At 39.2% G+C, this 21,506-nt stretch overlaps 1 protein-coding gene across 4 annotated transcripts in view; it reads left to right on the top strand.

Annotated features, from left to right (window-relative positions):
• Positions 1-21,506, top strand: part of syn2a (synapsin IIa) — a 26,003-nt gene extending 4,497 nt beyond the window's left edge. For all 4 annotated transcript variants that reach the window (XM_055223008.1, XM_055223007.1, XM_055223010.1 and 1 more), the window contains 10 exons: positions 11,322-11,379; positions 11,463-11,554; positions 12,457-12,613; positions 13,185-13,274; positions 13,819-13,881; positions 14,944-15,086; positions 15,166-15,240; positions 16,487-16,589; positions 17,553-17,699; positions 18,963-21,506. In XM_055223008.1, the coding sequence (XP_055078983.1) occupies positions 11,322-11,379; positions 11,463-11,554; positions 12,457-12,613; positions 13,185-13,274; positions 13,819-13,881; positions 14,944-15,086; positions 15,166-15,240; positions 16,487-16,589; positions 17,553-17,699; positions 18,963-19,091 (1,057 nt within the window). In that variant the 3' untranslated portion in view covers positions 19,092-21,506. The remainder of the gene's footprint in view (positions 1-11,321; positions 11,380-11,462; positions 11,555-12,456; positions 12,614-13,184; positions 13,275-13,818; positions 13,882-14,943; positions 15,087-15,165; positions 15,241-16,486; positions 16,590-17,552; positions 17,700-18,962) is intronic.

The following is a 21,506-nucleotide window of genomic DNA, read 5'->3' as shown; positions in this document are numbered from 1 at the left end:
TAGAGGTAATATATTCATGTGGTCAAACAAGATCAATGCATTTGTGTGTTTATCTGAGTATCACACACACACACAGTTGCAATCTGTCTGGCGTTTCTATGTTTTCCTGACAACTCATTATGAATATTTTATGCATCTCACCCTCTGCATGTTGTGCTGCAGTGCTCCTCTTTATCAATGGGGTTTCCCTGTGCTGCCATATACCCGGTCACATGACATGCCCCGCACATACGAGGGGGGGAAGATGCCAGCGTGATGCATGTTACAGACCCCGGAGCAGGACGCAGGGAGGACGGATTAATCTACGTGATGGGCAGAAAGATACCTCACGCCATTAACTGCGGTTTTCTGTAATCGATACGAAGAGGCATTTGGGGGATTTGGACTGACTTAACGAAAAAGTGTCTGTCTTTTTATAAAGGGTTGTGCGTTTTAATGCGTTGTTATGGTGAAAGACACGCTGCTGGAGATTTTTAAAGGTCTTACATTACACAAAACTGACTTGTGAGCTTTAAGTCATGCCCTAATGCTGCTGCTGCTTCAAAAACGGACCTGGAGTTGTGTTTTGTTTCATTCACTAATGTTTGAGTAAGACTTTATTATTAGACTGTGCATTTCCAAAGCTCAAAAGGCTCTGTTCCACCTTGTGATGTCATCAAGTGGTAGTTTTAGTTAACAGCCACGTCTACTTTTTACCTTTTGTTCAGAAAAGGTTGGCAAATCCACACACATTCATCCATTTTCTTCCTCTTATCCGGGGTCAGGTCACCGGGGTAGCAGTGTAAGCAGGGACTCCCACAGACTTCCCACACCCCAGACACGTCCTCCAGCTCCTCCGGTGGGACCCCAAGGCGTTCCCAGTCCCTCCAGCGTGTCCTGGGTCTTCCTCCGGAGCCTCCTCCCGGTGGGACATGCCCAGAACACCTCCCTTAGAAAAGATTGGCAACTCCAGCGCTGAAATGATCCAAATGATTCTAAAGTGAAGGTGTGTGGAGTTTAAAAACACAGTAGAGCACTTCCTGTATTACCACATGATGACATCACAAGGTGGGGCAGTGTTTTCAGTCTGAGAGAAAAACTTTAACCCTAAATTTGCAGCGTTTGTGCGTTAAACATGTGTGAATGAAACAACAAAACACAACTCCAAGTCTGTTTAAGATGAGAAAACAACATTACAACATCAGAAAACAGCGTCATACGGGCGCTTTAAAGGTTCCCGCACACACGTGTTTGTTTGATTACAACTCTTCTTCTGCCCCGCACTGCGTTTAATGGCCAATTATCAGCTGCCACCCATAGACAGCAAACCAAACAGCTAAAGATGTGTGCACAGCGGTGGAGCAGAGTGATTAATCTCAACGGCTCACTGTTAGGCTAAACGTAGCTAAATGTGAAAAGCCGCAAAACATATAATTTACGTGCACGAAAAGGGAATTCATCGGGGAGTTCTTCTTGTTTTCATGTAGGAGACTCGCTGTTCGGTTTGTATAAATGTCGATCGGTACTAATTGGATCAGGTCGTGCACAGAGAGATGGCATCACGCAACCCGTAACTCCCACACGCAATTTGTTCTAATGCAACCGCTGTTAATATTTTTTTAGGAAACGATATGAAACTCGTTGTGGGAAGTCGTCTGAGGACACGCAGACTCGACGATGCGCCGCGAGTGAGAGCGTGTTTTATAATTCATATGTAACAGACTTGGCTCGTGTTAGCGCCACATAGAAGTTTCCAGATTTTGAGAGCGAAACGGAATAATATTTGGGTGTCACTGATGTATTCGCTGTGGCGTCCTCGGCCCGGCTCAGTTAGAACACTCTCTCCTGGGTGGGTGGGTGCTACATCTATTTTTCATGGCTCACTTGCTTTTTCTCAGCTCTTTCGCTGTTGTTGCCGCTTCAATTTTACACCACACACGGGCGGAGTAGCATTTTTATGTAATATTTAGCAGGCAAACTACAGCCTCATATCTCTACTTTCTTTTTTAAATGTATTTTTTAAGTAGACGTTTTGAATTGAGGGAAGAGGGAAGAGTCGTCCTGTCAAAATAATCACAATATCGACTTAAAGTTCAGTGTGTGAAAGTGGAACTATACGTTTTGGGGATGTTTTCTTTGTAATAGTGGGGATTTTTTTAGCCGTTTTTACGTAATAATGTAAGATTTGAGCTGCAGAGAGTAGAATTAATAACTGCTAAAGCTGATTATCGATTTATTAATGGCGATTTATGTTTTTTTTGTGAGTGTAAGTGTGTCTGTGTGTATGAGTAGCTAAGTAATAAAACAGAAAAAAAATATATATAAGAGGGAAAAGTCAGAAAATTAAGAAAGAAGAGAAAAAAATCCCAATTTGCCTTTCATTTCCTTATCATTTTTATTCATTTTTGCCCGTATTACGCTAATGTTTGGAGTTGTGTTTTGTTTCATTCACACACACCTTGCATATTTTGGCTTTGGGTTCTTCTCTCGAACAAAAAACACTCTGTTCCACCTTGTGATGTCATCATGTGGTGATACAGGAAGTGCTCCACTGTGTGTTTTTAAACTCCACACACCATCACTAGAATTATTTGCATAATTTCAGATGTGGAATTGCCAATCACTGCTGAACAAAAGTTAAAAGGAGCTGCTAACTTAAAAAAACAACTACAACTTCATGACATCACAAGGTGGAACAGAGCGTTTTGAGCATCGGAGATTTAGACAGAAACATGTGTGAATGAAACAAAACACAACTCCGGGTCTGTTTTTGAGGAGGTAACAGTGTTATAACATGACGTAACGCTCACAAAAGTCAATTTCGAATAATATAGACCTTTAATTCACATTCTATATTTCAGACAGTGACTTTATATGAGCAAAAGGAGCAGATGTTCACATAAGAACAAACCTATTTTGGGTTATTCAATATTTACATTGTATTGATGATGCTGCCAGACGAACAAAGACACGTGTGTTTTGTTCCATCGCTGGTTGTGCTATAAATTGCTCCTAACAGGAAGAGCAGATGGCGCTGTCTTCCTCAGTCACTACATGAATAATGTTGACTGTGTCTATATTAGGGATGAAAATTACATACTGATTTATGCTAAAGCTAGTATCAAGACTAGATACTTATTTGAGCAGGTATCGATACTAAAGAAGGACAGAAATGAAGCTAGTATCTTTAGAGCGAAGTTGAGCTGTATCAGAAAAAGTATAAACACACAGACGAGTATACACACACGGACGACTATGAACCTACTGGACACTGAGGGATTACACGGATATAACACACATGGGAATAGAAAAGAAAATACTACCATTTAATGTGGAAAATCACGTTCTATTGTCTAAAGAAAGAGAGTTTTTATTATCATCATCTTGGTATCAGAATCAGTATCGAGTCTATTCCTAAGTATCGAAATTTTAGCATCGTGACAACACTGTTCTCTTTGCAGTTTAAGATGTATTAAAGCAGGTACAAAAATACGTTGGGTTTGCTCGTAGACTGTAGATATAAATGGACATAGCTAACCTGCTAGCTGCTGCGTTTAAAACAGGGAGTGCATGCGTTTTCCGTTCCATCGGCCATCTCTCTGTACCTGCTGCTGTCAGACTCGTCATTTTGGTCTTAAATGTTCGTATTAACCCCCTCTACATGATCCTGGGGTTTTTATTTCACTATTGTGTCTGTAAATCAAGATCTGAACATTAATAACAGAAAAATCAGGTGCCTTCTTTCCCTGTTAGCGTTAGCAACAGGTTTGATTGACAGCGTTGCTAAGCGCCCGCTCTCAGCTAAACCAGCGGTGCGGGCGAAAAGGGGCATTACTTTCAACAACCTTGCTCCGAATTGGCTCTTTGGTTGCTATGATACTCGTGTTCAGGATTCCAAATGCAGAACTCGGCTCCAAATTCCCCGCTATAACCGCTAGTGTCGACGAGCTTCGTTTGACTGGAGCCGAACGCTTAATATGACTGTTAATTTCATGCTCCTTTTTGCACTTTGCGATGCCATATGTTATTATTAGATTGTACAATTATTTCCTTTAAATTTCTTGCCAAACCATATTGTGATCTTCATTATTATCACATCTCAAATCCATACAAGTAAAACATGTTTTCTGGAATAATTAACCTCAGTTTTTCACATTGGCTCAGCTGAAACAGAGCAAAGAGGAACAGAGCATTCATGTGGTGGTTCCTTATGCCTCAAAACACCCAAACAATATGAAAACCATAATAAAAAGTCACTATAATGTTATGAAACTTGTGATTGAGGTTTTGTGAGTGGTCCATAATCGAAAAGGCTTAAAAGGTCGCCATCTGGACGTTTCCTTAGCCAAAATATAAAGATTATTATCAAATTGACTTGTTGTTGTTGTTGTTGTTGTTTTTGTATCTAGGCTGCGTATGGGAGTGATTGCAAAAGCTGCCTTGTTACCGGCATTTATATTCAGTCGCGGTGTCTACTCCTCACGCTCTCACGGGAATCACTGACAGAACTATGCCACTTTACATATTTATATATTCCCATGGCTCGCAAGTCGCATTTAATTAGATTGATGTACTTACATAATGCTGTAACTGGCCAAAATGAACCCCGTTTATCTCCGTCTCGTTGGTACTGAAAGAAGAAAAAAAGTATTGATTGGAAATAAATAAATGATCCAACTAAAAGACCCTGCCAAACCCGACCCTATTCTTTTGCTAAACGGCTTCCGAGATGTCTTCCCCAGAGAGAAGCTTGTCTTTTTAAGGAGTTTAAGTGGGTTGGGGGTTCAATTCCCAGTGGTAAAAGTAACAACGACACGCTTGATGAAGTCACGATGTTCAATGGAGGTGATCTCTGTTTGTGGTTCTGCTGAAATGGGTTTAAGTTCAGTTGTTTTAGTGAAAAATAGCTTGTCACGATGACTATTATACATATACTACACATATTTCTATACATATATACAATACATAACAGATGAGTACTTTTTCTTTGCAAAAGTGGGATATTTTTGGTTATTTTTTTGCAATATGATAAGATTTGAGCTGTAGAAAGTTGAATAAATAACTTCTGTGACTCATTTTAGATACAAACGCATTACTTAAGAGTCAATTTCAACTCATGTTTTTTTTAAAATATTGTACATTTACTATATTTTTTGTCTTTTATATCATTATTTATCGGCTATATCGTTCTTTCTTTCTCTTTATTTATACAGGGGAACCCAATGAGAACATTTGGACTCTATTTTTCATAGGCAGACTGTTTAAAATACAATACAAACAGAAAAACTAACAAAACAACAAGTATATAAGTCCATAAAAAACATAAAAACAGGAGCAGGTGTGCGTATAAAACTTTGTTACCAGTTTGTTAAATTGCGATTGTGTCACCAAAGTCTCCAGTTTTGCTCCCAAAAATGGAAAACACTCTAAGGAAAACGGCTAAAAAACCTCTTTCGCGTCTCAGTTTTGGTGCAGCTCCTCCTTCGCCTTAAACAGTCATGTGATCTGGTATTAAATGTTCCGGTATTTATATATCGCACTTAAATTTGCAATCCCCCTGCGCTTCTCTGAATGACAAAGCACCTTCTAGACATAATAAACCCAACTATATAATATGAAATGTAAATAAACCGCTTGTTTTCTTGCGTTCCTTCTTCCAGCGTGGGTTTATTGGGTTATAATGAAAAGTTTCTTGCTTGTACCGTATTACTTTCTTATAATTTGGGGCCAAACGTCTGGAAGGAGAAGCCGTGAGCCATGTTTAAAGCTTGTTTTCCTCCACAGCCAGCTGAGATCTGCAATCCCAAATTAGATTGGGAAAATGAATAATTCAGGTTGGCTTCCTCGCTAATTATGCTTCAACACGTCCACACTATGACGAGGACGAGAGAGGACGAGGACGAGCACGAACAGGAGGAAGCTATCGGATCTAATTGCTTTGTGAATAATGTCAAAAGTTATGGATTCATTTATTATACTTGCTGGAAGCTGGTGGAGGCGGACGGTTGTTTCGGACATTTTTAAATTACATAAGTAGTTTTAGCATTTAGATTTTTGCCCTTGTCCGTTGCTTTTTGATTTGTAAGTCTAAAGTAAAAGTATTTTTTCTTCTGGCACCATCTCAGCTTGTCCTCTTCATTCCCTTCAATCACGACAACCAACTTCACATCTACCGGTACTTTTCTCTTTCCAAATATAGATCTTATTTCTAATCGTCAGTGATCGGTTCGTCAGAAAAAGCAGCTTTGGAGAATGAAACTTGACTTTTTCTTGTGTTAAATGTCACTGACAGACTGTGATTAATTAAACTAACATCATAAGCCATTTTATTTATGAAGAAAAAGTTATACAAAGTCAAAAATGGTGAGAGATCAACCGCTCGCTAATGTCATCTTTGGGCTGTTGTTTTCCAGCCAGGGGCGGCGCCAGAGAGGGGGCTCGAGGGGACCCTAGCCTCCAGATTTTTGCCCCACTTTCATAACACATCTAATCTCGACGAAAAATGTTCAAATGGTTCAAATTTTGAGTGTCCAAAATGAGACTACAACAAATAAGAATTGCATATTAGGTTTTATAAATCACTACAGGAGATAACGACTTTGAAACTTGTTTAAAAGTGAAGCAAAAATGATGAATGGAGGTTTGTGGGGGCGCTCTGTTGTTAAAAGGTTTTATATTTACATGTTAAGTGAGAAAACGCAAATAACATAGAAGGAAAGGGAAAAAAATATTATTATTTTTTTGTATTATTATTATTATGATTACATATTTTTGTCCTTTCTTTTACTTGCCCTTTCCATTTACATTTTCCATATCTTCTTGTCTCACTATGAATTACTACATTACTAAAATTACTAAATCCCCTCTGCTGTCCCCACTTTAGCCCCTCCAATATCATGGAAATATCTGTCACACACACACGCATACACAAAAGAGAAAAAAATTATACAAAATTATATATATATATATAAAAATATTATTATTATTTTATTTATTATTATTATTATTATTATTATTATTATTATTATTATTATTATTATGTTATTATTTTGTTATTATTTTATTTATTCTTATTTTTATTATTATTATTATTATTGTCCTTTTTATAACTTAATTTATTTATTATTTATTCATTTTTTACCCCCATTTACATTTTCCATATCTTCTTTTCTCACTACGAATGACTAAATCACTAAAATTACTAAATCCCCTCTGCTGTCCCCATCTTACCCCCTCCAAAATCATGGAAATATCACACACACACACACACACACACACACAAAACACAAAACACAACACAAACTTGTCACATACAACTTTAAATAGCGGTTACATCTACCGTTATGTCTCATCATCACTTGTCATTACTGTACATGACTACTCTCTATGTTTGTCTTGCATTAAATAAAAAATAAAGTAAAATAAACAAAGTGCGCACCCACATTGAAGACCTTAGCCTCCCCCCAACACAGCCGCTCCAACCAAAAATGTCCGTCTCCGCCCCTGTTTCCTCATGTCTTCACACATTCAGTTTTTCCTCTGAACATGTTTCAGTCGGTCAGTCTGATCTAGAGCTAAAGAAACACTTCAGTTCTGTCGTCTGGACCCAGTCTGCTGAACATCTCCATCTCAAAGTCACTAACCGCTCCTCTGAAAACAGATCTAAGCCAAAGAAAAAATTTGAAAAGGGAGTTAAAGAGGCCGTTTTAGTTTGGAAAGACCATCCTTCTGTGACCAGGAATGGGGCCTTAGACATCATTTATCTCCTGTGTATAACTCCATTGTTAGACCTAAAGGTAAACAAGGAAAACAGTAGTGCTAGCCAGTATGCTAATAGGTGTGAGAGACCCCATTAGAGCCCTGAACGATTATACGAAACATGACTCAGGTGCAGTTCATGCCAACAAACAGAAGCTGTAAACAATCAGGCATGTTACTTCGCTTCAGTGCAGTTAGCGCCTCCTTCAGACAGATAAAAGACAGTGTCCAGCAGGAATCTGACCGGAACTGAAGAAGAGCAGCCAAACGTCTTCTCTCTAAAACCTTTGTCCAGTTACAGAATAGATTTTTTTTTCTTTTGCTGTGGACCGAGGCTTAAAAAGTCTTGACTCTTCTCTTCAAAACGTCCTAAAATAAGATTCGTTTTAACATAATTTAGGGAAAGTCTCAGCCTGTAGCGCAGTTTAAGACCAGATTAAAAACCCTTCTGACCCTCTGACATTTGGTCTTAGCTCAACAAAACATCGTGGTGTTTTATTGTTTTATTGTTCTTTACCTCTGCGTCATATTTAAAGTATCTGTTTTTGTTTGTTGTTGTTTATGTGAAGCACTTTGGGCAGCTTAAGTTGTATTTTAAATGTCCTACGTAAATAAAACTGAATTGAATTGAAACGTAGAGACTCAAGAAAAAGTATAGCGGAAATATACTGCTGTAAAGTTGCATAGTATAGTTCTTTTTTTATATAGTCTCACAGTTGTTTACTGCCAGACAAAAGGATAAAAAAAAAACATTTAATACTGAAGCAGCAGATCTGGTTTGACTTGAGATGTCGGTTTTGTTCCTTTTTGTGAGTTTGTGAACGCGCAAACGTTTATATCTGTAGCTCGGTGTGGCTGTTTAAAGCTTAGAATTTACCACTAGACTTTTACTGTGGCTTTTGTTCATTTTGGGCAACAGCGGCTCAGTTGGTAGAGCGTTTGTCCATTGACCCAAAGGTAAATGCAGACGATAAACGATAATACTGAAGCGCATTTAAGCCATTGACACAAAAAGAGCAGATTTAAACCACAAAAACTATTCTAAATCTACAATATTGTTAAAAATCATGAGCTGCAGTAAATAAACGGCAGAATGAAACAGTTTAGTCGTTAGTTTGTGTCTGTAATGAGTCAGACAAGTTATTAATTCAACCTTTTACTGCTTAAAGCTCATCATATAGCCAAAAAATAACCAAAAAACGTCCCAGTAAAGTAAAGAAATAGTACAAAAGATAAATACTGACCCCCAAAAATATAGTTCCAGTTTGATAAGTCGATATAGTAATTACCAAAACAGGCCTGTTTGTGTAAATCGGTGAGTTGTTCCTTGACGTAAAGTTGGAAAAACGATATAAAAACGTGACCAAACTGACCCTCTGAACAATTACAACTTTCAACACAAACCAGTTGCCGGTTTGACCAAATTCCAGCTTTAACAATCCATGACCGTTCTCATTTTTGCAGCTAAAGCGTCTCCACCGCAGCGCCGCTCTTTCATCCTCCCTCTTGTTTGGTTTTACTGTACGTGAACCGGCAATTGTCCCTTTCAACCGCTCTCTGCTGAACCCTACATTTAGACCCGATACAGCGTTCACAGGGCCGTGGGCGTCTTTGTTTGTCTCTGTCACGGCTGACGCTTTTACGGAAGGGAAAATTCAGCCTGAAAAATGATTCTCGGCCGAGTCGGAGTCAGAGGTCTGTGTTTTATTTGTACATTCAGCATATACAGGCAGCTATAGGCTCCGGTTAGGTGAGGTTAGCACGGAAAAAAACGAATTAATCCACGCTGAACGATAACGAACTACCGCAGGAAATGCACCTCTGAATGAACCAGGATTTAAGCAAGTGGCAAACATCCCAATAGATAAATTCCGTAGTGCGTCTTTGTCTCCATGGAGAGGTTACTTCTTCGCCTTGAACCTTAAAAAAGACTTACCGTATTCTGTTTGTGTCTGCGCTATAGTTATAATCTATGACACCAGTAAGGACGGAACAATAAAAAGGGTCCACAATAATCGTTCGTGAGACATTTTATATAATCGTGATAATCGTTAATTTATTTATTTTATGTATGTATTTATTTATTTAAAAAAAGGGACAATGCACATTAATCAACATTACAAAAAAAAATGTAAATGTGCCCGAGTTAGCTGACTAAAGCTAATTTTCATCGGTTAATGAAGATAATCGCTGTTATATCACCAGAATGTGCAGAAAAAAACGACTTAACTACAGGGGAGTTTATTGGGGGGACAAAGGGGATCAGAATTGGAGACTCTTCCTATTAATTTGCATTATAGGGGGCCCCATGGGAGGATTATTGCCCCGGGCCCCCAAATTTCAGTGGACGGCCCTGCTCATCCATCATATTCTTTGTTAAATCGTTGTTGTCTTCACTGATGACAGAGTACAACACTATAACAGTTGTTTAAACATGTAACTTATTCATAATATTAAAATTATAATGATTCTAATCCATAACATTTTAAACTATCTGCAACTTTAATAATTGGCGTCATACAGTCGTTTATCGCAAATATTTTGAACGTGGTAATCGTCACATAAAATTTCAATATCGTCCCACGCCTAGACCCATTTTATGTATTTTTTTTTTTTTTTTTTTTTTTTTTTTTTTTTTTTTTTTATTTATTTATTTATTTTTTATTTTATTTATTTATTTTGAGCACATGTATTGGTTACACTTAAAGCACATTTCACAAATTAATCCTTATATAAGATCAAAAAGGAGTGGGAAGAAGAAATTATGGATCATTATGTTAAAATTTGCACATTTTAAATCGCAATATTCATCTAAAACGACTTAATAAAAGAAACAAGTCCACTGAGTTCTGCGTTAGAAAATGATGGTGTCCAGTGGAGCCGACGTCGCCGTAAACGTCATCGCAACAAAGAGACGTGTAACTGTTGGCGCCCCCTATGGATAGATGCACATCACACTAGCGAGTCAACCAGAAGAGTATCACCAATTAAAGTAAAATTGCCCAACAAGGTGGAGGTGAAAACGGGGATTTATGGGCAAAATGGCGTCTTGAGAATTAAAGATCCAAACTTGCACAAATCACTCCAAAAACAGCGTCAGAGGGTAAATGAGAAGGAAACGACTATAACAAGGCTAACGGCTCTGAAAAGCTGATTTTTCAGAGTAGATCTGCTTTAAAGACGCACTATGTAACTTGCTCGTCTCCATGGAGATGTTATCGCTTTGCCTGGAGTCTTTATTAAAACATATTTTAATAGCAAACACGCATTTTTATCGTGTTTACTGACCTGTAACTGAGCTCGATGGTGTAAACTTGATGAGGTTGACAAATATAAAGCCATGCAGTGGAAAATTCCTGGCAAAGCACAGTAAAGTCTCCATGGAAACAAGCAAGTCCACAAATGTTACATAGTGCACCTTTAATGTAATATGAAACTTTGAAAATCAATACAAAAACATAAAAAGAGCTAATTTGGACTAATCCGCTTCTAAAATGGACCAAACAAAAAAATATTCAAACAGTTACAAACTTATTTAAACTATATTTACGTCTATAATTACAAAAACTGTTTTATTTTTACAGGGCCAAGTTACTCCGTGGAAAGAAGGTGTACGGTGATTATGACCTCAAAGTAGAGCAGGTACGTGCACAAGACCATGTAAAGAACGTAAAGATTTACACTGGTATGTTTCAAGTTTTCTGTGTTTATTTGTCTGTTTCAAGGCTGAATTTAAGGAGATCAACGTCGTGGCGAACGCGAACGGGACGTGCACCGTGAACATGCAAGTGCTGAGGAACGGCACTAAAGTTATCAGGTACGATAGTAAATATAGACCGTATATGTCATTTTGGTCTTAAAATGTTCGTTTTACAGTCGTCCCTCACTATATCGCGGTTCACCTTTCGCGGTCTCGCTGTTTTGCAGATTTTTTTAGTGCAGTTTTACATGTTTTTTTATATTGTCTGAACGTGCATTGTGTTCTGCGTCCTGATTGGCTGTTGGACTGTAGACCATTGTGTTCTGCGTCCTGATTGGCTGTTGGACTGTAGACCATTGTGTCGTGCGTCCTGATTGGCTGTTGGACCGTAGACCATTGTCCATCAGTCTCCTCCGTGCCGTGTCTCCTGTCCAGTACAGAATGTGTTCAGACAAATTTACATAAACATTGGATCGCGGTGTGACTCTGAAGTGCTGTATGTTTGCAATTTGTTTTCTCCCCGACAAAACCCACAATGTCGATGAAACGTTCTGCACCGACAAAGACGCCTACGAAGGTTTGAACTTTGAGAGAGTTTAAACGAGAGAGAAATGTGAGAAAAGTGTATAAAGTGAAAAAACAGAGAGAATAATTGTAAAAATAAAGCTGATTTCGCCTGTTGCGGATTATTTTTAGAACCTCTGCGATAAACGAGGGACCACTGTATTTTAAAATCTGAATTAAAGACACATTTTTATGAATAATTAATGTCAAAACTGTCCATTTTAACTGTGTAACTGACCTTATGTGTAAATTATGTACCGTAGATTAAAACTTAACCAACTACGTGAACCTTTACCTTTACGTTACGCTAATCGTTCTCATTTTAACTCTGCGTAAAGCGCTCGGAGTTTCTGCGCGCGTGGAAGACTCTGTCCAAAGAAAACTGACTGACAGATTGAGCTCATCTCCAAATTTGCTGTATTCCTGATAATATATCTGTAATGTTTTTTTTCCAGGTCCTTTAAGCCTGACTTTGTCCTGATACGCCAGCACGCCTTCAGCATGACCCACAACGAGGACTTCCGAAACCTGATTATCGGCCTGCAGTACGGAGGAGTCCCCAGCGTCAACTCTCTGGAGTCCATCTATAATCTTTGTGACAAGCCATGGGCGGTAGGCTGTTAACTGCTCTGTGTTTGTCTACTGTCTCCAATAAGTGCAAAATGCGACAGTGAGCTCCTATTCATGGGTGTCACCTGTGTATAGGCGCCATTTTGAGGACTTTTCACGCTTTAAAATCCATAGTATTTTGTGTTGGATTGTTAATTTCCATGGTAATAATGCAAATTTTGACTCACTTTGAAAAACATGGATCAAAAAAGCTGGAGAATACGTTGATTTAACAGAGAAATAATGAAATAAAAATAAAAAATGCAACAATATTGTGCTAAAATATTAATTGGAGATTGAAGATGCATTGACTATTTTTGACTTCAAATTGTAAAATATTTTATACATAAACGGTGCTACTATTATTACTAAAATGAAGGAGCCTCTGTCATAGTTTCAACAAAAAATGGAGGGAAAAACTGGATCTATTCATTTTAACCGTTTAACAGATATTTTTGAATTACTAATTGCTATGGTAATTGTGCATTTTTAAGAAACTCATGGATGGATTTGAACAAAGATTTATCTCTTCCCTGCCCCTTGAGTTTAATTACTGTCTCTCTTCTCTGTCCAGTTCGCTCAACTAATTAACACTCACAGGAAGCTGGGGGCCGAGAAGTTCCCTTTGATCGAGCAGACGTTTTATCCAAACTATAAAGAAATGGTGAGGAGTTTTATTTAAAGGTTCCATATTACGCAAAATGGACTCTTGTGAGCGTTAAGTCGTGTTTTAATGTTGTTATCTCATCAAAAACGGACCCGGAGTTGTGTTTTGTTTCATTCACACATGTTTGAGTAACACTTTATTATTAATCTGTAACATCTTCGAAGCTTAAAACGCTCTGTTCCACCTTGTGATGTCACGAAGTGGTAGTTTTCAACTATTTTAACAGCTCCTTTTACCTTTAGTTCAGTCGAGATGGGCAATTCCAGGACTGAAATGATCCAAATGATTCTAGAAATGAAGGTGTGTGGAGTTTAAAAACACAGCGGAGCACTTCCTGTATCACCACATGATGACATCACAAGGTGGAACAGAGCGTTTTCTCAGCCTAAATATGCAGGGTTTGTGCGTTAAACGTGTGTGAATGAAACAAAACAAAGCACAACTCCAGGTCTCTTTGTGACGAGGAAACGACATTAGAACACAGAGAAAACAGCATAATATGAATAAGGAATATAATGGGAATTCTTTTGTTTATTTTCAGGTCAGCATGCCGACGTTCCCCGTAGTCGTGAAGATTGGACACGCTCACTCCGGCATGGGAAAGGTATGACGGAAAACAAGTGCAAGTTCATGAAAAAACATAATAGATAGTTGGATAAATATGAAAGAGTTGGTGTATGTTGTGCGTTTGTGGTATGGAAATATGATATTCCTCAACTCGACAGGTAAAACAGATCTTTTTCTTGACAATATTTCACACTAAGGGAAGGTAATGGCTGTGTTCCGGTGATTTTTAAGGCCACATTTCTTATCTGTAGTCCCTCTCATCTCCAAAAATGTGTGGCCACTACTCCGGAAGCGTTATAAAACTTAACCCTGTTCGACTGTGCTTTAAATTTCTTAACGTGAAACCCCCACTAAAAGACGACTACACTCTCATCTAGTTTAGACTCAGCTTAAGACGCAGCTCTAGATTCTTCTTGAGACGTCGCTTAAGACACGACTCACTTGACTCTGCTTTGAATTTCGCTGTGGACGCTGCCTTTAACCCGACTGTTTTGCTGTAACCGACAATAAATATCAGACAGACAGAAACCGACAGAGAAACGTGCTTCATTTTCTCAAACCACAGCACAAATAAGAGTGGGTGAAATTAATATCTCGATTCTTTATTATTTCAATGATGGCGATATAAAGTTATTATGGCACCAGAATTGTGATAAAATATGTTTTTAAAGTCTCATAATAGAGGTCCAAGTATTACACAAAACACGAATGAACTGTCAAACTACAAAAAAAGTGCGGAAACTTTACTTAATACCCTTTTCACGCCAAGTTTCATTTTTAAAAGTGTCCAGACTAATGGAACAGCGCCCTCTGCCTGTCGGATCCTCTGTCTTTAACGCCGTTTTAAGACTAGACTGAAAACACACCTCTTCTCCCTGGCATTTAACATTAGCAACACAGGACATCTTGCCGTTTCATTTGACTTTTCCTCTGCATCGTTTTACCTGTTGTTTTTTTTATTTTTTTATGAAGCACTTTGATCATCTGAAGTTGTTTTAAATAAAGAAATAAACTTGAATTGACACCACAGGCCTTTTTTTTATCTTGTGATACCGCCTTAAATCTATCTTTCAAAGTTTATTTTTCTTTCCGTGTCCAGGTTAAAGCCGACAATCACACAAAGTTCCAGGATATTGCGAGTGTCGTGGCTTTAACCCAAACGTACACGACCACAGAGCCGCTCATCGACTCCAAGTACGACATCAGAATCCAGAAGATCGGCGGTGACTACAAAGCCTACATGTATGTTTGTTTTAAATAAAGGTGCGTTTTTACCGTTAGCGTACGTGACTATACGCTGAGCTAATGTTGTGCGCTTCAGGAGGACTTCTATATCTGGAAACTGGAAGACCAACACGGGGTCTGCGATGCTTGAACGAGTGGCTATGACAGACAGGTAAGTTTAAGGACACCTAGTGGAGCCCTGAGGAACTGCGTATTATAAATGTATTTTTATTTTTAGTTATTTATACAAGGGCAAGATACAAACTAAAACAAACAGAACACATACATGTATATAAGTCCATTTAAAACATTAAAAACAGGAGCAGGTTGATGATAAATGTTTATCTCCACATTATTAAAGTTCTGCAGTGGAGAGAGTTTTACATGTTCGTCAAATATGTTCCATTTTTGGGAAGAAAAATGACCAAAAGCTTTTTTCCCCCGTTTCATTTCTAGTGCGGACGGTTTTTAGACAGAGACAATCATGAGATCATGTGTTAAAAGGTCTTCTCCACCTCCTCCCTTCCCCCTCACTCCTCCTCTCCTCTCCTCCTCTTTCTCTCTACTCCCTCACTCCTCTCCTCTTTCTCTTGTGTTAAAAGTTCTTCTCCACCTCCTCCCTTCTCCCTTCCCCCTCACTCCTCCTCTCCTCCCTCTCTAGTCCTCTCTCTCCTCCCCTCCTGCCTTGCTTTTCCTCTCCTCTTTGTTTCCTCCTCTCTCATCTGCTCCTCTTTCTCTCTCCTCATTCCTCCTCACTCCCTCTCTCCTCTTCTCTATTGTTTAGTTTTTAGACGTAGACAATCATGAGATCTTGTATAAAAAGTTCTTCTCCACCTCTCCCATCCTCTCCTCTTTTTCTCTCCTCCTCCCCTATCTCTCTCCTCTTTGTCTTCTCCTCTCTCATCCACTCCTCTTTCTCTCCTACTCCTCTCTCACTCCCTCTCACCCACTCCTGCTCTCCTCTCTTCTCCTTTGTCTCATCCGCTCATCTTTCTCTCCCTCTCTTCTCTTCTTCTCTCTCTCCTCTTCTCTTTCCCCTGTCCTCTCCTTCTCTGTATTCAGTTTTTAGACGCAGACCATCATGAGATCTTGTATTAAAAGTTCCTGTATCAAAGTTCAACAAACAAGTGAGATATTGAGTCAGTCTGTCGTCGTTGTCGTCCCAGATAAATACATTTTATAAATACATTTTATAAATACATTTCATAAATACATTTTATAAATACATGTACACAGTGTTGTTCTTCTGACAGATGCGATGGCTGACCTTCTTTTTTATAGAGTGATGGTTTAAACTCATCACCTGTTATGAAACAAACGTCTGAGTCAAACAGTGAAGGTTTAAATCAGAGGCTGGAGTCTGTGTGTTTTATTATTTCTCATTTGTCATTTGTCTCATTTGTGTGTTCGCTCTTTAGGTACAAGCTCTGGGTCGACACCTGCTCGGAGATTTTCGGGGGGCTGGACATCTGCGCTGTCAAAGCCATACACGGAAAAGACGGCAAAGATTACATCACAGAGGTAAGAGTTCAAAATGTTATAGATCAGATGCTTCTTAAAGGAAATATCTTTATAATGTTTTAGCTCAACAAAAACAGACCTGCAGTTGTGTTTTGTTTCTTTCACACATGTTTGAGTCACACTTTAATCTATTAATTTAGCCATCACAGTTTCAACACAACCCTCCTCACCTTTTATCAGGTCACATTCAATCGTCTCTGTGCACATCAACACCTGGCAGCCTCACTGTTAGCGTCTCTACTTCCCGCCCAAGCTGATCTCTGTGTTGTTTTTGCTGAGTTACGCTGAAATGAATAAATATTTAAAGGTCAGGTGGACAGGGAGCTGCAGGTGGATGTCACTCATGTTAAACAGCACACACATAAATTGTATAGTTCACCGGAGGACACATCTGTGTTTATAAAGAGCCATATTTACGTCTCAATGCTAACGCTAACGCTAATTTTGAGGCATAATAAATATTAAGACAACACCACAAATTAAATTATTCTACATATTAAAAAAATGGTTAGTCTTTATTTGAATTAATTTGAATTGTAATAGGTTTTATATTTTTACTCAATGGGAGGCGCTTGGAGTAGAGACGCTGCTCCTCCGCGTTAAGAGGAGCAGCTGAGGAGGCTCGTGCATCTGTTGCTTTTTGGACGCCTCTTTAGGGAGGTGTTCTGGGCTCAGCTTTGGGGTCCCACCGGAGGAGCTGAAGGAAGTGTCTGGGGTGAGGGAAGCCTGGGGGGTCCCTGCTTAGACTGCTGCCCCCAAGACCCAGCCCCAGATAAGCAGAAATAAATGGACAGATGCGTCTATATGTTTAATAAAAGTTAGCATAAGCCTTGAGACACTGCGCACAGTAGCATGCTAGCTCGTTTCCCGTTAATCAGCAGTTGTAACGTTGTCCTTTGTGTCGCCCGTACCTGTCCACTCCTCGTCTTTATCACACCGTGACACCTCTGCTCCGGTCCACAGTTCGTCGGCTCGTCCATGCCTCTGGTGGGAGAACATCAGGCCGAGGACAGGAAGCTCATCGCAGACATGGTGCTCGACAAAATGAACTCATTAGCAGAAAAACAAGCGAACGCACCACCGAGACCCACCACCATCCAACCCTCACAGGTCTGACCCCACACGACCACGACACGTTTATATCACTGAGATTTTCATGTATAAATAAAAAGAAAAACTAAATTGAAGTGGTGAAAAGTAAAGTACAAGCAGTAAAGCACTGTACTTAAGTAGAATGTATAGGTATCTGTATTTTACTTTATGTATCTATGCTTTATTCAAGTACATTTTACAGTAGATACTTTTTACTTTTACTCTACTACATTTGAGAGCAGTATCTGTACTTTCTGCTGCACTACATTTTTAAACAGGACTGAAAAGTAAAAAGTACTTTTCATCTTATTTGAGGGGTTATTTTTACCGTGTTCGTGGAAACATCCCGACTCAAGTTTTCGAGTTCAAGCTTCAGCTTTGAGCAAAACAAAAAGAAATACACAAAAAATGAAGAAACTGATTCATATTGTTACTGTTGAACAAAATGTCTAAGTTTTAATCAGTATCACTACATTTACACCAACACCAATGTGAAATACTTTTACTTTTTACTCTTAAACAGGTACTTAAATACTTTTACTCAAATAGATTTTTTCATGTGATACTTTTACTTACTCAGTATCTGTACTTTTACTTAAGTAACAAAGCTGAGTACTTCATCCAGCCCTGCTAAGCTGTGTACCAGTGGAGTCTGTTTTGGTATTTATGTATTTCACGTACAATTGTCTTAATCCACTGGTAGATTCGAAGTAAAATGTGGCAGGTTTAATTTATACAGTTTTTAAATACTCAGAATTAAACATCAACACACTGTATAAAGAAGTGACTGAGTGAGTCTGACGTCACCCACAGCGTTCAGCTCCAAATGAAGCTCATCGAGGCCAGAGCAGGTATAACGGCAAATTTAGAGCAAAGTTTAATATTTAGAATTCCGACTGAGTATCATAGCAACCAAAGAGCCAATCAAAAGCGAGGTTTAGCACGTAGCACTGTCAATCAAACCTGTTGCTAACTCTAGGGGAAAGAAGGCGCCTGATTTGTCTGTTATTAATGTTCATATCTTGATTTACAGACACAACAGTGAAATAAAAACCCCAGGATCATGTAGAGCGGGTTAATACGAAACATTTAAAACCAAAACGACGAGTCTGACAGCAGCAGTTACAGAGAGAGGACAGTTTTCATGATCTCTGTCTATTTTGGCTAGCGGTTTAGCTACGTCCATTTATATAAACAGTCTATGTTCAAAACCGAAACTGCAGTCAACATATACACACGCTCGTCTGACTGATTGACTTTTTTTTTTGTTGTCGTTTCCAGGGCACCGGTTTGAAAGGAGAAACCGCCGGCGAGCCTCTCAAAGATGGCCGCCCTCCTAACAGCTGCCTGCAGTATATTCTCGATTGTAACGGCGTCGCAGTGGGACCCAAACCAGTCCAGGCCAACTGAGCTGCCAACGGGAACGGAACAGAGGTTATATATAATTCTAGAGGTACGCTAGCCACTATGTACAGACGGAGGTGCGGCGCGAGCGTTGGGTCGGGCGACTGCGGCGTGGTACAGCCAACTGCCGGATTGTGTTTTGAACTCTATGCAGTGAGAAAACGTACTGTCTACCTGTGGGTTTGTGTGCTCGTAGCGGTTCCCTTTGGTTAAATAGCTGTGGTTTTTTGTTCAGGTTTGTCGATAATGTAAAAAGCGAAGCGAGATCGTGCCTACACTAAGTTCAGTGCTGCTGTGTGCTACAAAAAAAACAAAAAAAAAAACCCCAGCTATTCCACGTTTTATTTGCCCTTTGACCCCCTTTACTTGAGTTCGATATCGTTAAATCTGTGGGAAATGGTGCACTTTGAAGTATCCCGTGTACAGTATGTAAGTGTGTATGGATTTCTAATGGTTACTTTGACATCGTAGTGGTGGTTTATTTCCGTTTTGCATGATTGGCGGTGGATGGGTAAATGTTACGTGTCCAGGTCGAGGGGGAAAGTCGTCGTTGTCGTTGTTGTTTTTTATCTGTGCTCCTCGTGGTTCAAGCCTCGTGAATGTGTTGTTGCTAAAAACGCTACCCATTAACAAAAGAAATACAGTACTTAACATACATATTTCTATCTAGACTAACAGAAACTTATAGAGATTACGAATATATACTCCTACAGTAAAGGCTATATTTAAAACTATGGAAGATTTATTATATATGAAGCTATGTCTGCAGTGTATAACTTTAATGTATTTATATCATTTTGAACCAAAGATTTCGTTTTTACATTACGATCTCTGCACTTGTAATGTACAGCGTATAAATATAAATATACATACGACCGAGTTTAACGTAGATAGATAGGTTTAAAAATATAGTTATAGTTTTAATCGACTGCCGTATTTAAGTTATAAACAGGTTCAGCAGGTTGGACTTTGCTTCTCAAGTTAAAATACTGCCGGATTTATCGAGGACGCATCGAATTAAAACGTGTATTTTTCCGTTAACGCAAATTATCGGAAAATTTAAAAGCCGTTTTGTCAATCGGGGCTTCAAGATTTGAGGTTTAATTATGAGTTTAAGCGTTAAAAATCAGGTCCGACTCTTGCGAATTTCGTGTCGAGCTATCGGTATTTTTCCTTCTCGAGTCAAGATCCTGCAGGATAAAAACGTGCCCGGCGAAATGTGAACGTAATGAGTTGGCGCCGGTTGATTCCCGGGGTCGGATTGATCGTGTGGGAGGGCGCGGCGGCCGGGAGGGAAGGGGTCGAGGTTGCGTTTTAATTGGCGAGGGGGAAAAAAAACAAAACACACACACAAAACACAACACAATGTAGAAGAAGTCGTCTCCTCGCTCGCCCCTTCGAATCAGCAGAAGCAGCAGCTCTCGGCCGTGATGGTGGTGTTGCCATGACAGCAGGTGTTCAGAGCGTCTCCGCGCGGACCCGAGCTTAAATCCCGCGCTGCTCTTGTCACTGCCGTGCAAATATTTGAATCATTTTTGCTTCCTCTGCGTCCGTGAGCTGATGAAAAGTGCAATATCGTACGTGTTTTATTTTATTTTTTAACAAATCAGATCTTCCACTTTGTCACATCAAAACGAACGCGCTTGCATCGAAGTATAGACGCACTGTGTAACTTTTCTGCCCGTATCCATGGAGATGTTACTTCTTTGCCTCGAATATTTCACAGTAAGGCATTAAAATGACCATACAACCTTCAGTTATTGGTATTTTATTGATAAAAAAACAACAAAATACCATGGGAAAAAATGGGTTGTGACAGATTTGACTTGTAACTTGGCGACTGAGACGTTTAATGCCGTACTTTGGAGCATTACAAAGACGTTATTTCTCCAGGTAAAGTCTGTGGAGAGGCGATCTCAGCGTGGACCAGAGCTTTTAAACATCTCCATGGACAGAAACGATACGTAGAGCACTTTTGATATAATTTAAACTACCAAATTTGCTGTGTAAGAAAAAAAAGGCGTGCCGTTCTCTAACAAACACGATCGTTTTAAGCCTGTGTGGTTTTTCTTTCAGCCGTGTTCAGTGCCATTGTGTCTGTGGGCGTGTCTATGTTTAAAGCACGACTGTATCGTTCTGTTTGAATATCTGCCATGACATCGTTCATGAAGGACTGTGCTGTGGCTCGTTCACAAATAACTGCATGATTTGACCCGGATTCGGTGCAAACCATTTGTGGATTTTAAATAAATAAATATTCATGTTTGGCAATTGTGTGAAATCGTACGTGTCAAATGGTTGTGTCTAAAAACAAGGGCCAAAAAAAAAAACGCTAAATACAATACAGCTGTTGGACTGTTCATGATCTGGATACAATAAAACGGAAATATTTTGTCTTTGGCAATAAAGCTTACTTTGCAA

The sequence above is a fragment of the Periophthalmus magnuspinnatus genome, chromosome 7, assembly GCF_009829125.3.
Source record: "Periophthalmus magnuspinnatus isolate fPerMag1 chromosome 7, fPerMag1.2.pri, whole genome shotgun sequence".
Classification (NCBI taxonomy): Eukaryota; Metazoa; Chordata; class Actinopteri; order Gobiiformes; family Gobiidae; genus Periophthalmus; species Periophthalmus magnuspinnatus.
The sequence above is the reverse complement of the archived record's forward strand: the minus strand, read 5'-3'. Positions and strand labels throughout refer to the sequence as shown.